The 24,726-nt window shown below is 41.9% G+C and overlaps 1 protein-coding gene across 7 annotated transcripts in view; it reads left to right on the top strand.

Moving 5' to 3' along the window:
* mib1 (MIB E3 ubiquitin protein ligase 1) overlaps window positions 1-24,352 on the top strand; it is a 55,366-nt gene extending 31,014 nt beyond the window's left edge. For 2 of the 7 annotated variants that reach the window (XM_053227484.1, XM_034314507.2), the window contains 10 exons: window positions 10,429-10,561; window positions 12,040-12,126; window positions 13,346-13,504; window positions 18,904-19,085; window positions 19,609-19,798; window positions 20,258-20,336; window positions 20,725-20,844; window positions 22,740-22,811; window positions 23,198-23,298; window positions 23,587-24,352. In XM_053227484.1, coding sequence (XP_053083459.1) covers window positions 10,429-10,561; window positions 12,040-12,126; window positions 13,346-13,504; window positions 18,904-19,085; window positions 19,609-19,798; window positions 20,258-20,336; window positions 20,725-20,844; window positions 22,740-22,811; window positions 23,198-23,298; window positions 23,587-23,727 — 1,264 coding nt within the window. In that variant the 3' untranslated portion in view covers window positions 23,728-24,352. The remainder of the gene's footprint in view (window positions 1-10,428; window positions 10,562-12,039; window positions 12,127-13,345; window positions 13,505-18,903; window positions 19,086-19,608; window positions 19,799-20,257; window positions 20,337-20,724; window positions 20,845-22,739; window positions 22,812-23,197; window positions 23,299-23,586) is intronic. The other 5 variants (XM_034314510.2, XM_034314509.2, XM_034314508.2 and 2 more) reach the window with 5 other exon arrangements.
* Window positions 24,353-24,726: the final 374 nt, after the last annotated feature.

The following is a 24,726-nucleotide window of genomic DNA, read 5'->3' as shown; positions in this document are numbered from 1 at the left end:
TTCCCCTCCTTCTCCTCACCACCACCACCGCCGCCACGGTGGTGCACAAGCTCCGGGAAGCCTCCCATCCGATGTTCCACCTATCGATTGTGCATCCTGCAAGGCAAGAAGCTCGGCTGCATTATCGCAAAGGACCTGCTCGCCTGGCTGCCATTCGCTGCTCTATTTTTAGTACTGCCAAATAAAGTGGTCTCTCATGGTCCCACTTGTGTTTCGCTCACTCCCTTTTCCCCCCTCCTGTGCTTCTCAATAGTTCCATCCCTCCTTTTTTTGGCATCTTTTGAACCCTCCACCCCACCATATACACATACACCACCACCACCACCACCTCTCTCTCTCTCTCTCTCTCTCTCTCTCTTTCTCTCTTTCTCTCTCTCACACGCAATCTCTGTGTGTTTTAGTTGTCTTTTTAAATAGTGCCGGAACATGCTGCATATGGTACAGTAGATCTCGTCTCTGCTTACCTCTATACATAGTAACGTGCACAGTTGGGTGTGAAAGAGCAAGGCGTGAGAGAAAATTGCAGTCAGGGTCTTGTGAGTACTAAAGTGTGACATGGACCTATTACTTTTCCAAATGTAGTTTTTTTTTTTTTTCCCCCTCTCTTTTTACCAACACTCACAACTTTATAATTTAGGTCACGTCTGGGGCAGAGGCAAGCATTACCTCAGGGATTCAGATATTCTTGTTCCTTTTTGAGCCATCATTAATGCTTAAGTTACAGAAATATCTGATTACGAAGTTCCAGAGCCAACTGGTTTTAGCTAACAAACGTCCATTAAAAACCTGACTGATATCTCAATTTGAATAAAAAAAAAGTATATATTAGCACACGCCTAATACAAGGCCAATCTGATTGAAATTTCTGTCTGATCAAATGGATTGGATAATCCATTACCTAGATGAGTAATATCCAGAATCGTTTGCTCATGAACCTTTGGGTCATGATGTGCTCCTTGTGCAATAAAACAACTAAAAAAAAACACAGTCCCGGTTAAAAGTTTCTGCATTCATGGCATGCATTTATGGTATTTGTACTAACTGCCTGTTCAGGGTTGCAGTGGTTTAAAGTAGGACAGGGAAATAGAACCAACAAAATTCAATAGAAAATATCGTGAGCAGGTACGAAGAAATATAACTGAGAGACTGAGATTTAAAAAGTAGTCCAGCAGAATTCAGAACGCAGTGGCAGTGCTGGCATTTTGACCTTTGTGTTTCCCGAGACGTTAGAAGTTGGTTTCATATTTAATAGCAACAACAAAAAAAAAAACACTTCTGGTTTAAGCCACACCCACTTAAGGTTTAGATACAGATATTTGCAGCAATAAACAGATGCAGGTGCAGACAGTGACACGGTGTTACACCACTAGTTCCTATTAGTTATACTCCAACTAATAGATAATCTCCAGCTAAAAGCTAATCTTAAGATTAGCATCGACTCATTCTAGTCTCCGCTTGCAAATCCAAATTTCTTAATTGTTGTGCTCTACCATTCAGATCTGGTTTATTTCGCTCTCTCCAGTTCTTCTTGTATTGTGTGAAGTGCAATTCAATTACGGTGTTGTCAGCCCTAATATATAGCCGTTCGATTACTCGGTATTTATGGGTCGTACAAGGATTGACTACGTGCCAGGTGTAATGCACTCCCCTGACTAATGCATCTTCGCCACTAGACCCGGCCAAACAAACCACAACATTTTCACCAACTCTGTTTGGTATTTGACTCTTTCTATCTGATCTGTGTGCTGGGAACGCTTTCAGTTGCTATCAGTGTAACCATTAGCAAAGCTGTACAGTTCATCTCTTTTTAGGACTGAGCATTTAGCTCAAAAAGTGATTCGTTGCTCTCTAGTCTCATTTCCTGATGGGAGCTAACAATGCCAATCAATCTCTTCAACCCATATGGTTTAGCTGAGTAGTCAGTCAATAAGGGGAAGAGCCACAAAAGGACGTGGTGTTTGTTAAATGGAAATATTTTTACACTTTGCGTTCACTTTCTGGAAATTGCATCATCATTTCATAAGCATTATAGCAGTGTGTTATCTTTAAGAGTGAGAATAGTACTGTGTGTATGTGTATATATATATATATATATATATATATATATATATATATATATATATATATATATATATATATATATATATATATATATAATGTTTTTTATTTTTTATTGCTACCTTTGGTACCAATTTGCTAGTGTTATTGTTATTGTCATCTTCATAAATTCTCTGTGTGTATACACTACGTGGAAGTAAAAAATAAATGGTAAAGCATTGTTTAAAATAAATAAATAAATAAATCATGGCTTTCACCCCTGGTTTGCCCGTGTCACCCCAGACGTAGGTTATTAACAACATTTTGAAACACTCCCCAAACTCTACTGTACTTTGTGTAATGCGCTTTATAAAAGTAAGTCATTTTAACTGAGTCACTGTTTTTAATAGCTATAGGCCTGTTTGACAGACTGAAGGCAACAAGGAGAGCAGATGTTGATGTTTCAAACAATGGAAACTGCCTCGTGTTTTCTTTTTTTTTTTTTTTCCAAGCTTCATTTACATCCCTTAACTGACACACAGCAAGCCAAGAAAGTTTTCAATATCCAAGATGGTTCTAGTCATAATTTAGCCATTGTGCCTAAAAGCATTCCTTCAATTACTCTCCAAATAACGCACAAATAAAGTTTACGATATAGCAGACTCCTTGTGTGTCTCCTCAGTTTAAACAAGCCTATATAATAAGTGCTGAGCTTGAATCCCCATGTAACAAAGAATCTCATGAATCACATCAGTATCTACCAGGCGGGGCTTGAATAGGCAAGCGGTCATGATTTGTGAAAGTTTTAACCTGGACTTTTAATTACTGTGACTCTCCAGGTGGAAAAAGACAAATGACTTTCTTAATGTTATTGGGTGCTGATTCATTTTGGCATGGCTCTTAGGACCAAGACGGGTTTCTTTTTGTTGTTTTTTTTTAATTCTTGGTTTTTTTTTTGTTGGTTTTTTTTTCTTTCTTCTCAGCAGATCTGTCTGGGGGCCAATTCTCATTTACATGAGCTTGCTATAAAGCAAGTGAAAGCCATACATATAAATTAAGACCAAAGTCCACAATTTTTCCCTCCTCCCTATTTCAGTCTTGGTGTTGTGCACTTTCGAACTCACTGCAAGCCCTATTACTCCTGAATGCTTGTGACAAGGCTTCTTGAGTAGTCACTTGGTACACTCGTTCTCCCTTAAAGCTTTCTATCATCGGGTGGCTAAAGCTGCTGAGCGGCACACAGCATAAAAGTGATTTATGGCAGGCCACCCCGAGTTGCGTTGAGGGAAGCCTGTAGCAGCCGATCTCCGAGCTCCTGCTTACATTCCTTTTAGCTGCAACTCCACCTCGATCCTTCAACCCTGTGCACCGTCTCTTTATATATTTAAAGTATGCTGTAAAAGATATTGAATCGTGATGTGTGGTCAGGCTCATGCCTCTGAATGTCATCACATACACGGAATGTCTTTTGTAATGTGTAAGGAATTTTAATTTGTTCAGTCCAACTGTATCAGTTGTGCTGGGTTGAAATTTATCCTCTCAATTAAACAAGGTTTCATCAAAAGTATATTGACAGCTCGCACTGACAAATAGTTCATTGTTGCTGATAGTTAAAGTAGCAATAAATGTTTTGCTGCTTTTTATGGTTAGCCCACAGTTAGACTCGGCTTCAGACAGTCTACCCAGAGTGTCTGATAACTTTTGTATACTTTTCTGGCCACAAGCTTCAGAATCATAAAGGTTACAACCTGATAGGCTTTCTGCTCTTCCGTGAGTTTTGACCGCCGTCACAGTGAGCTTTTCCAAACACAGTATACTGTGTATCACTACACGAAAAAAGGTTCACGGCATCCCATCTTTACTTTATTAAGGAGTTTTTTTTTTTTTTTTTTTTTGAAACAGCAATTGGCAAATGAGATATTCTAGCACTGTCGGCGAAAAAGATGTGTGGCTGGTCATTTTCAGTGTTGGTTTATCGTCTGATTTTTATGAAAGTAGGCAGATCTTGGCCATGTAACTCTCTAGCGAATGCCAGAGGTCTGGGGAGGTGGGATAATGTAATTGTTACTGGTGTAGGTCTGGGATTTTAATCTTGTTTAAATATGCCATATTTTATTCAGTATAAAATGAGCAGTGGTGTAACCCCAGGTAAAAAAAAAAAAAAAAAAAATGAAACCAAGATAAATCATGTCAGAACTTTTTCCACTCTCAATGTGAAATTACAACGTAGGTTACAACCTGATAGGCTTTCTGCTCTTCGATGAATTTTGACCCCGTCACAATGAGCTTTTCTGAACACAGTGTACTATGTATCACTGCACGAGAAAAGGTTCACAGCATCCCATCTTTGTTATTCAGTCCAGGACCAGGACATTATACAGGACATGTCCATCTCTGAAATTTATACAGACACGTTCCTTCCAAATCCATCATAATTTCTACAGATGTCCTCAATGTTACCTATCTGATATATGTCCAGAAATCTTATCCCCATCCAAATAGTATTTATAACTGTCACTTTTCATCAATAATCTAAAATACAGTTGCAATACTGATATGACTCGGGTAGAAGATTTGCACATTCCGACCTTTCCCCTACAAGCATGCGTCCACCAAGACTAGGACAAAGGACTCATCAGTCCAACAATTCTCCAGGGGCCAATCATGGAGCTCATGCTTCCTCTTGGTTTGGGTCAGACTGTGGCCCAGTGCCAGGAGTTTCACTTGTCTGTTGTAATTCTGAGAGACACGGCTGTACACAACGGCGAAGTCGAGTCGAGTGAGAAGCAGCAGGACAGACTTGGGGAAAGACCAAAAAGGCTTCTCGCGTGCCTCGTTTGTCCTCGTTGGAACTCCGCGTCATTTTGAAGAATGGATTGTAATGTTTTCGGGTTATGAGACCGTGCTGTCATGTCTATCAAATCGCTATTCAGTTCCCAAAAGGCTTCATATTGCGCTATTCAGCTGTTGTAGCGACTGTGTATAGTCGCAGTCTTTAAGTAAACATCTGATTTTTAGCATTACAGACAAAGCTAAGACAAACATCTGGGTCTTATTATATAGTCCAGAATTCTTATAATTATCCATGTTATGCTTTACAACTCTTCTAACCCTCAATAGTTTATCAATACTGAGAAATTGCACTGATGCCATCAATTTAAGAATTAATTGCTTGGTCTGTTAGGACTTTCTTTTTAGCAATAACAGTATCCTGGCTAGTAAAACTTCTAGCTAGGCACTAAAAGAAATAGAAAACTACTAGCCATTTTGGCTGGTGAACTAAAAAGTAAAGTCTAAGCCCTGGTTACGGTAAACATGCTCCTTTCAGAGGTGACACAATGGTTACAAGATTGCGAGAAAGGTTTCCTGGTGTGAATCCTGGGAAAGTCCTTGATAGAAGACGTCTCTTGTTGGCAGCAATAATTATCCGAGGACGACAACCTATTTGGGGTTGGGGAATTTGATGTTTTTTTTCTTGCTAGCTGATTATAACTCAGAATTAAAAACTCTTAACTAACTTACACCATGTTTGTGTTGTACCATCATCATGGTATATGCACAGACATAGCTTTTAGCACAAATCTTGCTAGCATGCATAACAGTAGCTAGATATTTTGTGTCTATTATATTCAGACTTTGTTCAATCTCCTTTGATGTCTATCCCAATAATTCTATGCTAAAATCTTCAATGTTGGCTGTATACATACTCTGCTTGGGCGGACTTAACTCACTCACGGCTGGTAAACGGCTTGGAAATGAAGTGATTTAAAGGCTAAGATTTATAACCTCACTACATATCAGCAGAGACTGCTCTATTCCTCCACATCGGCTGAGCGGGAGTAGGCCACGGATCGAAGGCTCTAGTCCAAGGCATTGAATTCTCCATCACATGAAGACAGTAATTCTCCACTTTTCGTTTTATCTCTCTGTCCTGCTTTATCCTTCAGTTTTACTTTTAGTCTCAAGCTTTAGGTTCTACCGAGAAAAGACTCAACTGTATCTTGGTAACATGATCATTTTATTATCTCAGATAAATAAATGTAAATGCCACTTTTACGTCACAATCACCTGAATAGAAAAAGTATCCGTTAAATAGTGCTACTTTGATTCATATTTAAACCAAAAGTGTTGTTGCTATTAGAGCAAAGCAGTCTGAAAAAGGATGAGCTTTTTACCAGAGTGCCTAGAGGAACTAAGCATGTATATATAATTGGGTCATGGATATTACTGTGCCATTGGGTCCCTCGTTGACTCTGAACGATTTGAGTAAGGACTATCTGTAATGGTAAATGAATACTTTGTTAAAGCGAGTTGTCATGCATGCTCATTTTTTTCCTCCCATTGACCTTGTGTAATGATATCAGTTTTGAACAACGACAAATGTAAGTTGCTCGGTAGCAAAAGCTCTTTAGAAATTCACCAGATGAACTTGGATACTTTGCGAATACCGTTAGATCAAAGCATGCAGTCTAGCACTGATGAATACAGAGGAAGGTCAAAGTGAAGAGAAAATTATGCAAGTCACAGCTGACAACTGGCTGCTCTTTATTGAGCCACTTGAGATGCTCCTCCAGCCATATTAATTTCCTCAATTTCTAAATATTATATATAAAGAGCTCATACCTTTTCTCAGTTGATCTAGAATATATTTTTACTTTCTTATCCTTCATTGCTTGTCTGTCTCCTTACTAATAGTGTGCCTTGGTCAGGTTTAAGGATTAGAACCATTAGAATGGCGTAGCAGAAAAGAAGAGCACAAGTAATTTTGCTTTCTTGGACTGCCATCGGGATTCGAACTTGTGATCTTCTGACACCAGTCAAAGCGAGTAAAATTGGTCGTTCTCTCTGGGTGGAAAAGATGGCATTACTCTCCCTCCCATTTGGCAAAATGACCAAATTGTGGATTTGGTCTACACAATGTTAGAAAAAACAAGTGGTCCATCCCCATTTCAATTCCTTAGATGAATTCCTAGTTTCGTACTGAAACAAAGGTATGCATATCTGAAATGAAACAGATGTCTTGACAAACTGTTATGATGGTTTGAATAACAGTGCAAGTTCTGGTATTCGTAACAGGCCTTGTTTAATGGGGAGAAGAGGAGCATGTCCAAGTATTTCTTTTCTACACACATCATCGCAAGGTCATCATTAATTCGATATAGTTATGACATGCCACTTCACTTCCTTTCTGGGCACGACGGCCTGGACATGCGGTTGGTCTTCCATTATAATTATTGCCCTCCCAGCTACCCTATTGTGAGGTTTGCCTGACCACCTCAAGGAAGGAATAAAAGTGTGCTGTGCGAACACCAAGCTTTCCTCAGCAGCGTTGAGCTCCTGAGCTACAACAAATTACAGAGCTGCTGCTCGAGACAACAGACCCCACTGGTGCACACCCAAGGGACCTTTGCGTCTCACAGGGTGACCCAGTTCCATCATGCTTCTCTTTCACCTCTCTTTTCTTCCTTCCTTTTTTTCTGCGTTTTTTTTCCGTTTTTTTCTTTTTTCTTTAGCCTCAATGCTCGTCAGTCAGTGAAACCTTTAACCTCATTCCACCCAACCCCATTCAAATCGATAGCAGAATTTTTCTTTGCTAAGCAAATCACTTCCTGAAAGCTTTAAAGGTGGCGTGTACCTCGAAATTCTGCAGTTTCTGTTTCAGTGCTTATCCAGTGGACAAAATAACTGCAATGCAGCAATGTCGGAAAGCCATATTAATATTAATGCCTGCCTATTTTTGCCAACCTGTCACTCCAGTGTGTTAAGTGAGCATCATCCATTGACCACATTGAGTGCCCAAGACTAGGGGTTGGAATTGCCAAGTCCTGACTGCTTCACGATACCAGTCCTTTGCCTTTCTAGGAGATCCCACCAGGGCTCATGAGCCAAGCGCATCTCTATGAAAATAAACCTAACTGGGTTCTCGCGTGCCAAGGGAGTAACTGCTAAGGTGTTTGGGGTCTGATGTTGACATTATGACCTTTGGTAGGCGAATCATTGCACTTTTGATTGACCTTTTTTTTTTTTTTTTTGTCCAGTAAAACTTTATGCCATTCCTAGAAAATTGTCCAGATACAAGTGCAAAAGTAAACCCAGGGGTCTAGGGGCTGGCATTGCCAAGTAGTTCCCTCACCTTCGCCTACCCTTGCCTTTCTAGGAGATCCTGCCAAAGCAGGGAACTGTGAGTGCTCACGACTCAAGTACGTCTCTGGAGTGTAGGTTTCATTTGCCAAAGGAGTAACTGACAAGTGTTGGAGTCTGATGTTGTCGCTATGACGTTTGATCCAAAAATTGCACATTTGATTGTAAGTTTTTTTCATTTCGTCTATTAAAAATGTTATGTCCGGCCGCAAGTGCAAAATCAAAGCCACGTTTAAACGGGAGTTTCTTTGTGTGGTTTGCAGTTGTATAGATGTATACACTGCAGTGCACTGCATGACCAAGTGACCAAGACTGGGGGCTGGCACTGCCAAGTAGTTCCTTCATCTTTGCCGACCTTCCCCATTCTATGTGATTCCAGCAAAGCAGGGAACCTCATGTACACCAAGACCGAAGACTCGAGCACATCTGTAGAAAAAAGTAAACCTAATGGGGTTTCTTTTGCCAGTGGAATAACTGCCTAGGGTTGGGTTCAGACATTGATGCTATGACCTTTGGTAGGATTATAATTGTACTCTTGAAAAATTGATTTTTTTTTTTTTTTTTATCACGTCTATTAAAAAATGCCATGCCATGCAGCAGAGTGCAGATGCAAGTCCAAAACCAAAGCCAGATTTATACCTAGGATTGCGTGTGAGGTTGGCAGTTGCACAACCGAGTGGCCAAGACTAGGGTCTGGCATTACCAAGTAGTTCCTTTCACCTCGTCTACCTCCTCCTTATTATGAGATGTACCAAAGCAGGGAGCCTCGAATACACCAGATTTTGATTGACCTTTTTGTTGTCGCATCTTTTAAAAAAAAAAAATGCTGCCAGAAATGCATCAGACTCCAGATACAAATGCTGAACCAAACCCAGATTTTAAAAAACCTGGGTTTGTGTGCGAGGTTTGCGGTTGTATGGATTTTATGTGTGCAGCATGTACACTGCAGTGCAGCTGCTTTGCTCTGCAGCCCTCCGAGTGTGTACACTGCTGCTGACACTTCTCTCTCTCTTTCTCTCTCTCTTGGAAAGAAAAAAAAGGCTGATTTTAACGGAATCCATCATGTAGCCCCAGAGGCTGCCGGAGTCCAGCACTTGTCTCAATACAGGCATTTTTATCAATTTATTCTACAAGATAGATATATAATTTTTGGTCTTTATTTTCCCCCCACCCCCCACTTCATTTCCTTCTGCTTGCTTTCCTGGAAGTCTTGATCTGGCTTAAACATTGATTGGAGATGTGAGATCCAGTGAGAACTGTCAGCCATAAAGCCTGTGCAGCTTGCTGGCTTTCCCTATAGGGCAGAAAAATTGTATACTTTGCAGGCAGCACGTCCTTTATCTGCTCATTTCTCTGCTTGTATCCTCCCCGAACATAACCTCTTCACACTCACAATAGCTGCGCTAATCTTTCTCAGATCTCATCTCCCCTTTTTTTTCTGTTCTCACAAATATTCTCTTTCTCTTGTGTGTGATACACACAACCTTTTCTCTTCCTGCTCTTGTCTTGGCCTACCTTTCGTTCCCATACCTACTCTTTTCCCAGCTGTAAACGATTTCTCATCCCGAGCTTTCCTCGTTTAGAGGTTTGCTTGCCCATTGCAGGTGCTGCACGGATTCCCAATCAGCTTCCTTGCGCGCCCCCCCCCCCCCCCCCCCCCCCAACACTGCTCCAATCTATGAGCACAGTTTCTATCTACCGCTGATCTGGAGTCAGGCTCAGTGTGTTGGTCCTAGTGGAGTGGATGTAGGAAGAGGATAAGAAAGCTGATCCCAGGCTCACATCAGGCCCTGCAGTGCTTCCCAGGACTCCGTACCCTCTACATAACCTTCACACCCCACACTGCAAGCCCTCCATTAACAGCAGCTTGTATTAGCCGTAAAATCAGTGGTGTCCTCATAGTCTAAATGTCTGTTTGAAATGTAAGAGTGTTTTCAGGAGCACACTCGGTGCCTCCGAGTTTACGCTGATTGTCAGCATTTACGGTGCTTTGCATTCTCTTTTATTTTCTGCGATCGTATTGTTTCAGATTTACAGCATTTACTTCCTCTTCTATAAGACAAGAATAACCTCTCTCTCGCTTCATTTTTTTTCTCTCCCTTCTATTCTTTCTTTCTCCTTCTTTCTCTCCTTTTCTGCCTCTTTCTTGCCTTCTCACTTTCTTTTCCTTCTTTTTCTTTCTTTCTTTCTTTCTCTTTCTTTTTTCTTTCTTTTTTTTTTTCTCTCTCTATCTCTCTCTCTATCTCTCAGTGCCATGCGCGTGCTATTATCCAAGCTGCCACGGCCCTGGATAGTAGATGAGAAGAAGGACGATGGCTACACTGCCCTTCACCTGGCTGCGCTTAACAATCACGTAGAGGTGGCAGAGCTTCTAGTCCACCAGGTATATGCACACACACACACACACACACACTCTCTCACACACTCACGCTCTCACACACTCACGCTCTCGCACTCTTGTCATGCCCTGTTGTAACAGTCCGTCTCCCTCCTGGAGTGTCAGTAATCCTGTAAGATTATCCAATCCATTTGGAAGTGTGAAAGCACCTGCGCTTACAACTACCATAAAACGCTCAACATTAATTGAGGCTGATAATTGATCCACTTACGGTAATTATAGTTGGTGGGCTCAGAAAAGAGCTCTCGAGAGTCTCATAGTCTTCATGCTATTCGCTAGATCATCACGGAGCTCACGAGTCGCCATTCAAGACAGACAACCACTATTTTGGGAAAGAAAAAAAAAAGCTAGATAGAATCACTTTTCTGCTGAACGTTACAGCACAGTGATCTTCAGTAGTCGGGTTGTGACTATGCGCTACAATTTAATGTTTCAGATTCATTCTAATGCTCAGTTTTAAAATCTGCCATTTTAAAATTAGATCCCAAGTTCACTTCCTGTTCTCTATTTATGCTCATTACGTAGGGTAGGGTGCGTACCAGTGCTGTAGAATGTGTGTAGAGCACCACATATAGAATATAACATCACAAAATACTCCTTGTATAAATGCTTTTATTGTAAAGTTGTCTGAGAAATTTGACACTCAAAGTATTGGCACCCTTGGTGTTGGTATTGTAGACCAATATCATTGTCACACTTATCCCATTAGATTTGGGGGGATGGGGTCTTGTTGCATGTCAGGAAACTGACACATGCTCTCGATCATGGTACGGTTTGTTCTCGGCTTCCAATCATGACTCCTGACTCACTGGCCGCGAATTTAAGACTCAAGACAAAGGAGCCGCCTCGTAACCCGAGCTAAAGCTCGGGTGCCACTTCTCCACGTTTAGCCCCTTGAGTCTAGCTTCCCCAGTGGCCCACCATAGCGCAACCACGCTCCAGCTGCAGTGCTTGCGCTTCCTCCTTATTCCATTAGCTGGTAGTAGAAAGGCATAGGGCTAGAGAGGGAGAGAGGGTTCACACCAGTGTGACTTGAGCCTCCTCCGCCGCCGAGCCGCAGTAGGAGCTGCACTGCAGCAGTGCAGAGAGTCCGTGTTGCTGAGGGGGTTCATTCAGGGAATATCTGAATACAAATTACGTCCCAGTAGCTCACGTTTCTGAACACAGCCCGTGGGAGCAGAATGCGGCACATGCTAACGTGCAGATGCGCCAAAAAACCAGTGCCGTGGTAGGTTACAAGGTGGGAAAATGAAACAAAAAATGTATAGGATGTAGTCCATTATATGTATTAAAGCATTCCAGATCGTTTACTTTGCTGCATATTTCATTGGCAGGTTCATTGCAGATCTCCCTAATGGCATTTGATTGAATATAGTTTGTACTGCATGAGCACCGACTTCCAGACAGAACGCTCTCAGCCAAATGCGATTTAAGCACTTTGTCTCTTTCGCTCTCCCTCCCAGGGAAGTGCCAGTCTGGACGTACAGAACGTAAACCAACAGACGGCGTTGCACTTGGCCGTGGAGCGGCAGCACACACAGATCGTCCGGGTGAGTGATCGGTGGTCTTCCCTTTGCGCTTTTTCCTTATTCCTGTTCTCCTTCACTCATAATCAAAGAGCTCTCATTTACTGATCTCAATCGAGCACTCCTCATCCCCCTCTTCTGCCCTTCTCCTCCTCCTCCTCCTCCCCCTCCTCATTCTGAGCTTGTCAATGTTAAGGACGCAAACTGCGAGAATGGCCCAGCCTGGCTCTACCACGCACGGCCTCCTGCAGCAGAATTAGCCTCTGTGATTGAATTAATTCAGCCCCAAGGACTCCAGAGCGCTACTAGGAGAGAAACGAGTGTGTGGTCTGAATGGGGAATTCAAAGATTGTTTGAGCGCCATCTTGTGGATGTGTAGCAGGGTTGCGGCCACATATTCTTGCACATGATGATATCAGTGTGTTATTAATATATTACATTAATAATACCAAAGAACTAAATAACCATACTTAGATGTGTTATTTATATTTAAATGTTTTGACCTTAAGAAACATGGAAATCCATGATTAAAAAATTCAAATAAAAACTAACCAAATGGAAATCAATTTCATATGCAGGACATAACACCCAGCGATGTGCCTCGTGTATATAAAGAGTAAAACACACTGAGGCATGCTGTTAAAGGAAACTAATCAACTACAGTGTGTTGTAATGATGCTGACTTGCTGTTACCACCCCAAAGTTGATTATTTTCCAGTAACAGCAGTTTTATTCCTCTTATACCACAGCAGTTTGCCAACAATTATTATTATTTGTAGTTTGTAGTTACTTTTAATGTTTTGGAACATCCATGAAAAAATGTATATTCCCTCTGTATAGTAGCTATATTCCTTCTTCAGTTTTTTTTTTTTCTCTCTCTTTTTAATTATTACGATGGAAACACACAGACTAAAAACCAGCTATTAAAACATGCGTAAATAAATTTTAGACATGATATGCATCTTTCTTTTTGTTATCAGTGCAGTTTAACCAAATGTAATGAAAATTCAATATGTTGGTTGGATGTTGAAATGTAACTTTAATTCATTTTTGCTAGTAACTGTGCATGTAAGAGGAGCACTGATAGACAGCTATCATTTGTATTTTTAGATCTACGTAGGCTAAGTGGTGCAGACCTCCCAGCCAATCAGAAAGAAGTATTTTTCTTTAGGAGTCTTGTTGAAACAGAAAGCAGTGCCCGCTCTCCCAGCTGAGTTAACGCGAGTCGTCTGTGTCTCTGCAGCTGCTGGTGAGAGCCGAGGCCAAGCTGGACGTGCAGGACAAGGACGGGGACACGCCGCTGCACGAGGCCCTACGTCATCACACCCTGTCCCAGCTCCGGCAGCTGCAGGACATGCAGGACGTCAGCAAGGTGGAGCCCTGGGAGCCCTCCAAGAACACGGTACACACCTCACGTCAGATTTAATCAATACATGTACAATAAGGAGAAAGAAATTGTGAATATTTGGATATTTCAGGCTAAACTATTATTCATGTTTACAATTTTTTAAAATTATTCAAATAATATTCAAATGCTAAATAAGACTCAAAAATGTATTTAAATTAGGAACAAAGGGAAAGGCCGTTGTGGGAAAATAATCATCAGCGGGGTGCTGTGGTGCGGCACATTAACAGCACATCCTGAAGTATTTTATTCCTCTTATACCACAACAATTTGTAGATGTATACAATTTCGTATTTAGTAAAAATCAACACATCATACTTTTTAACCATTTATACTTACATTGTGGAATGTTAGTAAGCCAAAAACGCAGCCTGTCGTGTTACCAAGAAACCGTAAAAAGCGTAAACTCCTCTGCCCTGAAGACTACAGTCTAGCTGAAACTGGAGACTCCTTCCATAAATGTCAAATAAACATCTCCTTACAGAAAACTGTTAAAATCCGATTACGTGCAAATCCCTGTATGATAACGTATTATCATACAGCTTCTGACCAATCAGAATCAAGAAGTTAACCAGGTTGTCAGACAGCCCTAATTTGGTGGATGAATGTAATTTATCTTATTTATCTGATCTGATCTGATTTTAAATATAAGTCCATGATGTAGCTGAGGAAGAGAGCTGACCCAGAATCAGAGAGAAACTGGAACACTGTTTTTAAAAGATAAATATCTCCGTTCCAAGCCTCCTGCATAAGCAGCAGTGAAGCCCAGTGACTTATTTAGTCTCTGTGTGGCTGTCATGTGCTCTTCAGCTTCTCTGATCACACCAAGCCTCGTCTTTGCACGATGAGCCACAGAGGGCGCTGGTGAGATCAGCAGGAGGATGGCCGGGGCACGCTCAGAAGCCTAATTGAAATCTACAGCACGTTCGCTTGTACAATCCAGCAGCGCAATGGAGAAAATTGAATTTCCCAGCCCAGCGGCTCCATCAGAGCAGATGTAAGAAGCGGCGAGCCGGGACACAATCAAGGGAAACGATCCAGAGTCATTGGAACGACAACGTTCCCCCTTCTTTTCCCCACCCCCCAACCCCGACTGTCTCGCCTGTCCCGTTGACCTAAGTGGAAAACGAGAGCACCACGAGAGGAGAAATGGCAGCTATAGCGAAGTTAAAATAGCGGAACAGCTGCTAAATGAATCGCTTGTTCGCAGCCCATTAAGGTTCGTATTGGCAGTTTGGGAGAATATGCGCACTCTGATGTGCCTTCTTATGAACTTTTACAGCAAATCGGTGACTCTCAGACCAGTCCTTAAAACACGGCAGAAAAAAAAAAAAAAAAAAACTTAAAATGTTTTTAGTACAGGAGCCTTAAGGACAGGGCGCGTGGATTAATGCTTCTCAGCTAATATAATGTTTACCACAGACAGCTGCTGAGATTGTATTCTCAGAAGGTAATGAGATGGAACTGTAACCATTAGTGGCTAAAAAAAAAAAAACAGGGTCTCACTGATGTAGGATTTTTGCAGATATTTACATATTTTGTTGATATTTGGACAGTAAAATGATAAATGAACCGAGCTTAAGGAAATAAATCATGCCAGTGTGCAGACGATGTAATATACCCATCTCTCTGACTGACTCTTCTGAGTGATATCTAAAGTATAAAGTTAGTGTATACCAGTTTTTTTTTTCCGACCGTAATTATAAATGATGCAATTTTTTCCAGTATTTGTGCAACTGCGCCTTCAGAAGATGGAAGGTGCAGAACACAGCTTATTTTAAAAAATATATATATATATATATATATATATGACTTAACAAATATATATAATATTACAAATTCTGACTGAAGTGTTAAACATTTTGTTCACGTCACTGTTGAATGAAGTTCTTCAAAAGCTATTTATGTGCAGCAGAAACGCTACACAAGCAATTTTGTAATTGCTATATTGTCTGGTATCGTTCTTTTTTCCGCTCAACACGTGTTTAAATGTGAAGTGATGACGTGATTTACTTGGAATGGAGCTTAACGCTGATTGAGGTTGTAATAGCGTCGCTTGGGATGTGTTCCTATGTTCCAGTCTCTTTTCCTGTGTTCAGTTTTGACATGTGGCTGCAGGCAGGCAACACCTGTTCAATTTAAATACAAGGCGTGGATGTGAGCAAAGCAGTCAGAACCCTGATAAAACCGAATGTTTTTCTTTTATATTTAAGCTGAATAAATATAATAAATAACCTTGATTGCCATTTTCATCAAAATAATCATGCAGCTTTGACCAAAAATTGGAAATCGTGACATCAGTCGTCTTTTTGAGCTGAATGTTCAGACCTATTCACATACACTGTCCGTCCACTATAATAGGAACACCTGTACACCTGCTCATTTATGCAGTTATCTAATCAGCCAATCATGTGGCAGCAACACGATGCATAAAATCAGGCAGATACAGGTACTCTTCAGTTAGCGTTCACATCAAAGATCAGAATGGGGGAAAAGTGAGATCTCTGTGACTTTAACCATGATGGTTGTTGGTGCCAGATGGGCTGGTATGAGTATTTCAGAAACTGTTGATCTCCTGGGATTTTCACACACAACAGTCTCTAGAGTTTACACAGAATGGTGTAAAAAAAAAAACAAAAAAACATTGAGTACGACAGTTCTGTGGGTGAAAACCTTATTGATAAGACAGGTCAGAGAAAAATGGCCAGATTGGTTCAAGCTGCCAGGAAGGATATAGTAACTCAAATAATCACTCTTTACAACTGTGGTGAGCAGAAAAGCATCTCAGCATGCACAAAACATCTGACCTTGAAGTGGATGGGCTACAACAGCAGACGACCACATTGAGTTCCACTCCTGTTAGCCAAGAACAGCAATCTGTGGCTATCATGGGCACAGGCTCACCCACACTGGACAATTAAAGATCAGTCTTCAATTGTCCAGTTTTGGATGAGGTTCTCTTCTATTTTTTGTTTGTAGATAAAGGAATTGCTGTTACGGTTGCAGTTGCAGTTTGTACCATTGTTTATAATGCATTTACACACTTAAAAAACCATTAGAAGTAGTGCCTATAACACATTATAACACATTACATCTTCTTATAATGTACTGTGCAAAGTGGGGCATGGTGATATAATGTGTTAGGAACGCTACATATAATGCACACACCGATTTGATGGCACATTTGTTAATTAAAACATTAATTTCTTCATCTCTCCAAACAGCGTGTGAGTGTCCGGCATGTTTCTGATGTAGATATAGTGCTGAGACACAAATTAGATCCAGTACATCATTTTTTTTTTTTTTTTTTTTTTTTAAATAGAAAAACCCATTTTCTAGTATCACAGTGAGCCACTTTAGGACCTGAAAGAGTCAACTAAGAGTCAAATGATATGACTCGCTGAAAAAATTGCCATGATTACTGGCTTTGTTGTGAAGATGAAGTTAGACCCAAACGTTAGACGACTGATGAGAAATGCCCTCTTGTGGACGATGAAATAAAGGCAGGAGGAAAAGGAAAACGGCTTCTCCTCCAGATATCATCAATCAGTCAGTCACCTGGAGGAAACACTGATTCATGATCCAATATGTTGGTCTGGCTCTACAAAAACTATTATTACTCTAGGACTCCTAAATTCTAGACTGATTAGTGCTTCTTCTCTGCATAGTCTAGGTTGTTCTCTTGACTGAATTATTATGGTGGACTTTGTGGACATTTTGCTCTACGAGTGAGCACATCATCTTGTTAAAGATTTTTTTTTTTTCCTGCTCTTTTATTCGCACCTCTATTTGACCTGCTGTCCGAACTCCCATTAAACACCAGCTCTCATCCTCATTAACACCTCGTGCTGTCTGTACAAGTCAGATCCCTAAGACCTTCTGTCTCTCCCTCCATCACGCCCAACACCTGACCTCTGACCTGCACAGATACGATCACCACTTCCTCATTCCCTCTGCCCTCAGACCCGCCAGCGGGCCGCATCCGCTCCCTGCGACCAGTCTAAATCACACGGCCGATGGCAGGAGGCTGATCCGGTGCCAGAGGCTTGTCATTTATAACGCAGGCAAATCGGCGTGACAAATCTCTCGCCCATTACCCGCCGTGTAAGCCATTCATTTAAAACGACTCCTCCAGCGAGGCTCAGAATGCTGAAGTGTGCTGTTCTCTTCATTCACACAATGTACTGCAAAACATTCCAGATGAACATGTTATACGCCTCTGCACTTTATGGGTCGTCTGCGCCGTTTACTGCGTGATTGTTCCATTTACTTTAGGAAGAGTGGCTCAAAGGCAGTCATACGTCTTTGGTCCACTCATCTGCTATTGCTTTTACATACACAAGTCTTTTTCCCCTCTGTTATTGTAAAGGGAGCTTGTTTATGGGTGTTTCCACTGCAGGAACATTTTCAGGAACCTTCAGGAATCAAGGCCAGTGTTGCTTCCTGAATTTCCTAAATTTTATTTCCCAGAGTTGCTAGTTTTCTATAGATCAGGAACTATTATGGAGGTTCCTGACTGAACTAACGGTTCCTGACTGGCTATACACAAGCTTCACACAATGATGAAACTCTCATACCTGCCATTTTAAAAACCTGTCATTGCTAAAGCATGTTTTCACCCCCAGAACTTTTTCAGCAACCCAGGAACTTTAGGCATTCCTGAGTTGCCTTAAAATGTTTCTAGAACCGTTTTAACAGAACTGAAGACTGACTTTAGTTCCCAGGCCATAGTTAATTTTCAGTTGCTGCACCAGAGTTGCTATTTTTCTTTACAAAATGACCAAACAGCCCTCTTGCCTGCCATATTAAAACCCTTGGGTTACTTGGAACTTTTTCAGCAACTCAGGAACTTTAGGTGCATTTCTACCAGAGGAACCAAAGCAAATTTTAGTTCCTAGGCCATAGTTCCTGGAACCTTTGTAATTTTCAGCTCCAGCTGCAGAATGGGAAATATTAGGGTGGATCTTTGCTATAAAAAAGGTTCTTGGCTGGCCATACACAAACTTCACATAATGACCTTTTTAAAAATATGTGATTGCGGCAGCATGAGTTCACCTCAAAAAACTTGTCGGGAACTCGGAACCCTTGTCAAGAACTCGGAAACGTTTTCAGGAGCCCAGCAACTTTTTCATAACTCAAAAATCTTTTTCAGAAACCCACAAACTTTAGGCACTATTCTAGTTCCTAGGCCAGAATAAGAATTATATGGCATCAGTATATTCCAGGAACTTTCTTGTTCTCATTTAGGAGAGTTAGGAACCTTGTTTAGTTCCTCAAAAGATTGCGGATAGTGTATTTAGCAGTCTAGCTGGAATTACACACACATTACTACTCTGTTCAGTAGTTTGTGTTATTCTGAATGCCTTCTTTCTCACTCGTTTCATGTTTCCGTGTAGCTGATTATGGGACTGGGGACTCAAGGTGCAGAGAAGAAGAGCGCTGCCTCCATCGCCTGCTTCCTGGCAGCCAACGGCGCCGACTTGACCATCCGCAACAAGAAGGGCCAGTCTCCGCTTGACCTGTGCCCTGACCCGAGCCTGTGCAAAGCACTGGCCAAGTGCCACAAAGAAAAGACCAGGTACTCAGAAAATAATAATCTAGATTTATATTTATACAGCATTTTTCATTTTTAGTTCAAAAGCTCTGTCTACTATAAAAGATTAAACAAGGTGTTTGTGGTAAAATAAAAGTCCTAAGAATCACACATACACACACATTTAAAATTTTACGTGTTTCAGTTTAAAAATGTAGACATAATGTTCATGTTCTCAGGAACAATAAGCTGTAGAAAAATGAATACATAACAAAATAACAAGGCGGTTGTGTGCCTTATTTATATAATCTCACCTTTTGCCAATGTCTGATCTACATTCATTTTTTCCCGTCTTTCCCACTGATGTCTTTTTTTCTCTGCCCCCTCCATCCTCGGCTCCTTCCTACTCTCATCCATCTTCACGGCCTGTCATGTTTTCCTTTCGCCCCATTCATCTTTTGTTTGACTTTTCCCTTTTCCTCCTTGTCTTCTCTGTCCTGCTGGCGCTTCCCTTCTTCCTCTCGTCACGTTTCTCTCGCCGTCCTTTCCCCCTCTCCGCGTCTCTCAGTGGGCAGGTGGGGTCCCGCAGCCCGTCTCTGAACAGCAACAACGAGACCCTGGAGGAGTGTATGGTGTGCTCGGACATGAAGCGGGACACGCTGTTCGGGCCGTGCGGCCACATCGCCACCTGCTCGCTGTGTTCTCCTCGCGTCAAGAAGTGTCTCATCTGTAAAGAGCAGGTCCAGTCCAGGACCAAGGTAGTGCACAGTACCTCAGCGGTACATTTACAGGAGGGTGGAAAAGTGGGTTCACTACCAAAAGTCTGTTTAGCTCAAAAAAAAAAAAAAAAAAAAAAATCCATAATTAGTATTAGTTGTTAAGACAATAGTGTTCTTAAATTATTCAAAATTATTTATTTAAGTTTTATAGATAATTTCATACCATTTCATGGTAGTGGCCATAAGCCTTAGCAGAATTTGCATTAAAAATATACAAATGGATTTAAAATTTTGAGTCTGAGCAAAGCTAACCTGGTAATAAAGACGAAATCCTCCAGCACTGTACAGAGAAATTGTTTGCATTAGCTTGTTGTCGTCAAACCGTTGATTTGAATCGTTTCTTCAGTCATGTGACTTTGAGATTGTACACAGAGTGTGTCATGGCTATGTGTGACGTGTGTGCCTGTGTATGTAACTCTTTTCTGCTCTGGCCTGCAGATTGAAGAGTGTGTGGTTTGCTCAGACAAGAAAGCAGCCGTGCTCTTCCAGCCCTGCGGTCACATGTGCGCGTGTGAGAGTAAGTCAGCCTTCGAACCTTCCTTCCACACATCTGTGTGTGTCTGTGTGTAAGAGCGTTATCCAGCTCTTACACACACAACCACCATCATATGGCACCATCTTACTTCATCAGACAAACAGTTCACTATATATGCTCACTACATGGGATCTAAACATGTATATCATTATAGAACCTCCGAATTAAATTAAAACACCATTTGACATACAGCTCCAAGTCATATCACTTGTAGGACCTGACACTCAAATGTGTTCACCTTATTGTTCGCTCACTGACGAGGTGGATGGGGTTTTAACCGCTTCCCTTCTCCGTGTGTGTGTGTGTGTGTGTGTGTGTGTGTGTGTGTGTGTGTGTGCGTGTGCGTGTGTGTGTGCGTGTGCGTGTGCAGACTGTGCCAGCCTGATGAAGAAGTGTGTGCAGTGTCGGGCGGTGGTGGAGCGGCGTACTCCTTTCGTCCTGTGCTGCGGAGGGAAAGGTATGGAGGATGCCACTGATGATGAGGACCTTAGTGAGTGAACTTCCACAAGCTCCCTTTTTTTTTTTTTTTTTTTTTTTTTTTTTTTTTTTTTTTGATTTCTCTTTCCTTTTCATATTGTATTCATACTCAGTGTTTTGACTTGGCTTGTTGCTTCTGTTTTACTTTTGCTCATATTCATGTTTCTAATATGTTTTTTTTTTCTGCTATAGGCTTATGTGGTATTACACTTTTTAAAGTCTTAAAGGAAAAATCCACCCTATTCATTTTTATGATTACGATGCGGCGTCCAAGATTTATGTTAGAATAAAATTCTGAATTGACTGTTTTTTTTTTTGTTTTTTTTTAAAGTGGGATTTAGCCCTCGCTTCATCTCTATATAGAGAGAGCAATGCAGCAGTGCTTTAGTCTGTCCAGCTGTGTCACCTCCACATCTGTACACTCTGCTCCAACATAATAGTTTCCAAAAGTTCAACTTTCATGCTAATACCGCCGTCAACACCATCACGCTCCTCATCTCGTAGATCGCTAACTAGCCGAGCAACTGCATCGTGTAGCTGCATTGCATTCTGGGACTTTCAGTCCAATGTTTGCATCAATATTTCTACTACTTCCGCTTTCAAAAACCTGATCATCATGTTTTATGTTTAAGAGTTGAAATTTTGTGCTAGCAAAACATAACACTGTCCCCCTGTGACGTTAGCGCAACAGACAACCGCTAACTTTTCACAGGAACAATGAAGATCTAGCACCAAACAACAAATCAGAACCAGAATCGCTAAAAACATTCCAAATATTTCATTAAAAATATATTTCATGTGTTTCAGGGTGGACTTTTCCTTTAATGTGATCGCAAAGTAGTTCCTGTGTCTCTCCAGATTTCACAACCTTACGTCAAGCAATTTGAATTTTTTTTCCCCTGAAGATTTTTAGTCCTGTGTTCTGCCATGAGTATATTGTGTTTTTGTCGTACGTTATTATTCACCTCCATTCATCACGATCCCAGTGCTCACAGCCCTTCGTCTAATTTTTTCTGTTGGTTTAGTTTGAGTTCAAAGGGACACTAGTGTAAGTTCACTTATATGGTATTTGTTTTTCGAGGGATCTGTTTCTTTGTAGCCACGCTTAGATGTCAGACAGATCCTTCCAAGCTGACGTCTCATAGTCTCTCACACACACACGCGCGCACACACACACACAGAGTTCAGTCAACAAAGGAATGCGGCTCGTAACTCTTATCTCGCCCCCCTCCCTCGCCCCAGTGCCTGCGTTCTGTTTGTCATAAGGGGCCACTTTTAGTTTAGCGTCCCACAAAATGTCATCCATCCTCGCCGAGACAGGCCAACGTTCTCCTCTCTGCTACAAACACCGCACACATACTCTCATTCTCAGATTCCACCTCGAATGGATCCTGCCTGGAAGCTGTAGTCACACACCCTGCAGGCCAGAACACTTTAGCATCTACGTCCGAGGGACTCATCAGCCCGAAAGTGGATATGACGAACACCACAGCGGCGTGGAAAAAAATAACCCAGGGTGGGAATCGAGGGTTACTCAAGGTCACAGATGACTTGAGACCGGAGTGTTAGATTTTTACACACTTCACCAGATTTTTTTTTATCATTACGTGGCTGTTTCATCAATAATGACGCGATGATAGAATTGATCGTATGCACTTCTGCTGGGTTTTTGAAGGGGGGGTGTTTTATCAGTGATCACCTCGGCTGCTTGAGACCCTTCCCCCCCTCCACCCCAAGCAGTGAAATGGCCAGGCCTCCTCTTCTTAGTATCGGCTTAACAGACTGCTCTTTCCTTTTACTCCTGCTCTCGAATACCCAGTGACACTGTGCTGTAGGGCAGTCTAGGTTAGCCCTGAGCGATTGCAGAGCGCAATGCATTACGTAACCCTGTGATTGGTTGCTTCTCAGCAGGGGGCTCTAACTCAGTGGCAGGGGGGTCGCAGGATCTACTCCAGCCCAACAATCTGGCGCTAAGTTGGTGTAAGTATTCCCTTCCTCCCCCCTTCAATTCTCTCTTTTCCAAAACTTCCCTCCTGCTCTCTCAGACCGCAGAGCACTTTGCATTTGCACTGGCACTGGCCGCTCTGCTCTTTCGGGAGTCTCCGGAGTCATTGTCTGTTGGCTCCAGCTCCTGGTAATGAGCTAAATCTTCCCTTAGGCAATGTTTAAAGTATAAAGTCTAAATGAAGCTAGCTGCCTTCCTCATGACCCCCCAGTAATCATTTGAGTTTCTAAACTGAAGCAAAAAAAAAAAAAAAAGGATACCAAAGAGAATCCCACTTTGGTCAAGGTTCTTGTTGAAGCCCAATGGTTCAGCAGGCGTTGATATGATAAGAGTTCTCAACATCTTTGTCTTTGCATTGCAGCCAGCGGAAACATCCCAGCCTTGCAGAGGGACAAGGACAACACTAACGTCAACGCAGATGTGCAGAAGCTTCAGCAGCAGCTCCAGGATATCAAAGAGCAGGTAGGGTTCGTTGCAGCGACTCACAAGCTCACAACTTTGTATTAATATCCATGGTGGATGGTTCAATCACAAGTGGACAGCTGTGTGAGTCTTGAGAGATGACTAACGATCGGATTTTGCAAGTAGGCCCAAGGTGTACTTGTCTAGAAGGTTCTTTGTTGAGTTCTGCTTGGAGTGTGGCCAACAAGTAACAATCCTGAATAACCAGAGCCTAATGTATAGCCATTGCTACTTGTGTGAGGGGAATTTGGTGAAAAAATCGAAACTACCGTCTTTTATTTGTTCCAGACCATGTGCCCGGTGTGTCTGGATCGTCTGAAGAACATGATCTTCATGTGCGGCCACGGCACGTGCCAGCTGTGCGGCGACCGCATGAGCGAGTGCCCCATCTGCCGGAAGGCTATCGAGAGGCGGATCCTGCTGTACTAGAGCTCCAGGCCTCCGACTCCTCCGTGCTTCTCACCGCATCCACTGCTCCTGTGGCTCATGCTCATCAGTGTTAACGTCAATTCTTTCTTTTTCTTTTATTTTATTTTTTTTGTTATTGTCTAAAGCAACCTTCTGGACAAGTTTTGCTACATCATGGTTTATTCTCTTTGGTTCATTACAAGCTCATTGCATGGTGGATGAGGAAACAATTGCGTCTTGTGCTCTGCTTTATTGTCCATAGTTTTTGGCTTCTCCATAAATGTAAACTTGCTTATTAGGGAGTATATCTATTTAACAGAGTGTATCAGTACTCTGTCTAACATTTATGAGCTCAGAACACTACAACACTACAGGTCTTTCCTATGCAGCATGTTAACCTTCAGCGTCTAATGGGACTGCTGAGCAGAAGCTTGTGCGTTCTACTTTATGTGCGTTCAACTTTATGTGCTTTCTACCCTGTACTATTTTTTTAGTGTCGGTGCAAACCTACAAGCTTAGAAAAGGGTGCACCGATTCCAACAGAAAAGCATTCAAATCACGAAGTTCGAATCCCCACCAGGCCACAGCCATCCGTGGAACGAAACTGTCTGGGTGGTCGGGGTTATTCCAGCCCCTGTTAATCATAGCAACACTAGCCAGTCATGGGTATCTGTGAGCTCATGTATGTGGAAGAGGTGGGACAACAGTTTCCTCAGAGTGTTACGCTGTGTTGCGCTACACTGTGAGGCAGCAGTTTGAGAAGATGCAGTTAGCTGGCTTCACGTGTCTCAGAGGAGCCCGCGTGTTATCGACGCTGTAAACGCGTCTTTTGTTAACTACCCCGCCGTAGACCTGGATAACAGGATGGAGCTGATTTCTCACAAGCAACAGCAGTGATAGATCAACAAACACAATAAACGTGGAACGGTCATGTCTGATGACATGAAAAAACCAAGATGCTAGCCCGACATCACATCCATCAGGTTTCCTGCCACCTGATATCGTATCGGAAATGGAAGA

Source organism: Pangasianodon hypophthalmus, chromosome 21 (assembly GCF_027358585.1).
Source record: "Pangasianodon hypophthalmus isolate fPanHyp1 chromosome 21, fPanHyp1.pri, whole genome shotgun sequence".
Lineage (NCBI taxonomy): Eukaryota > Metazoa > Chordata > Actinopteri > Siluriformes > Pangasiidae > Pangasianodon > Pangasianodon hypophthalmus.
Note: the sequence above shows the minus strand (reverse complement) of the source record. Positions and strands in the feature narration are given on the sequence as shown.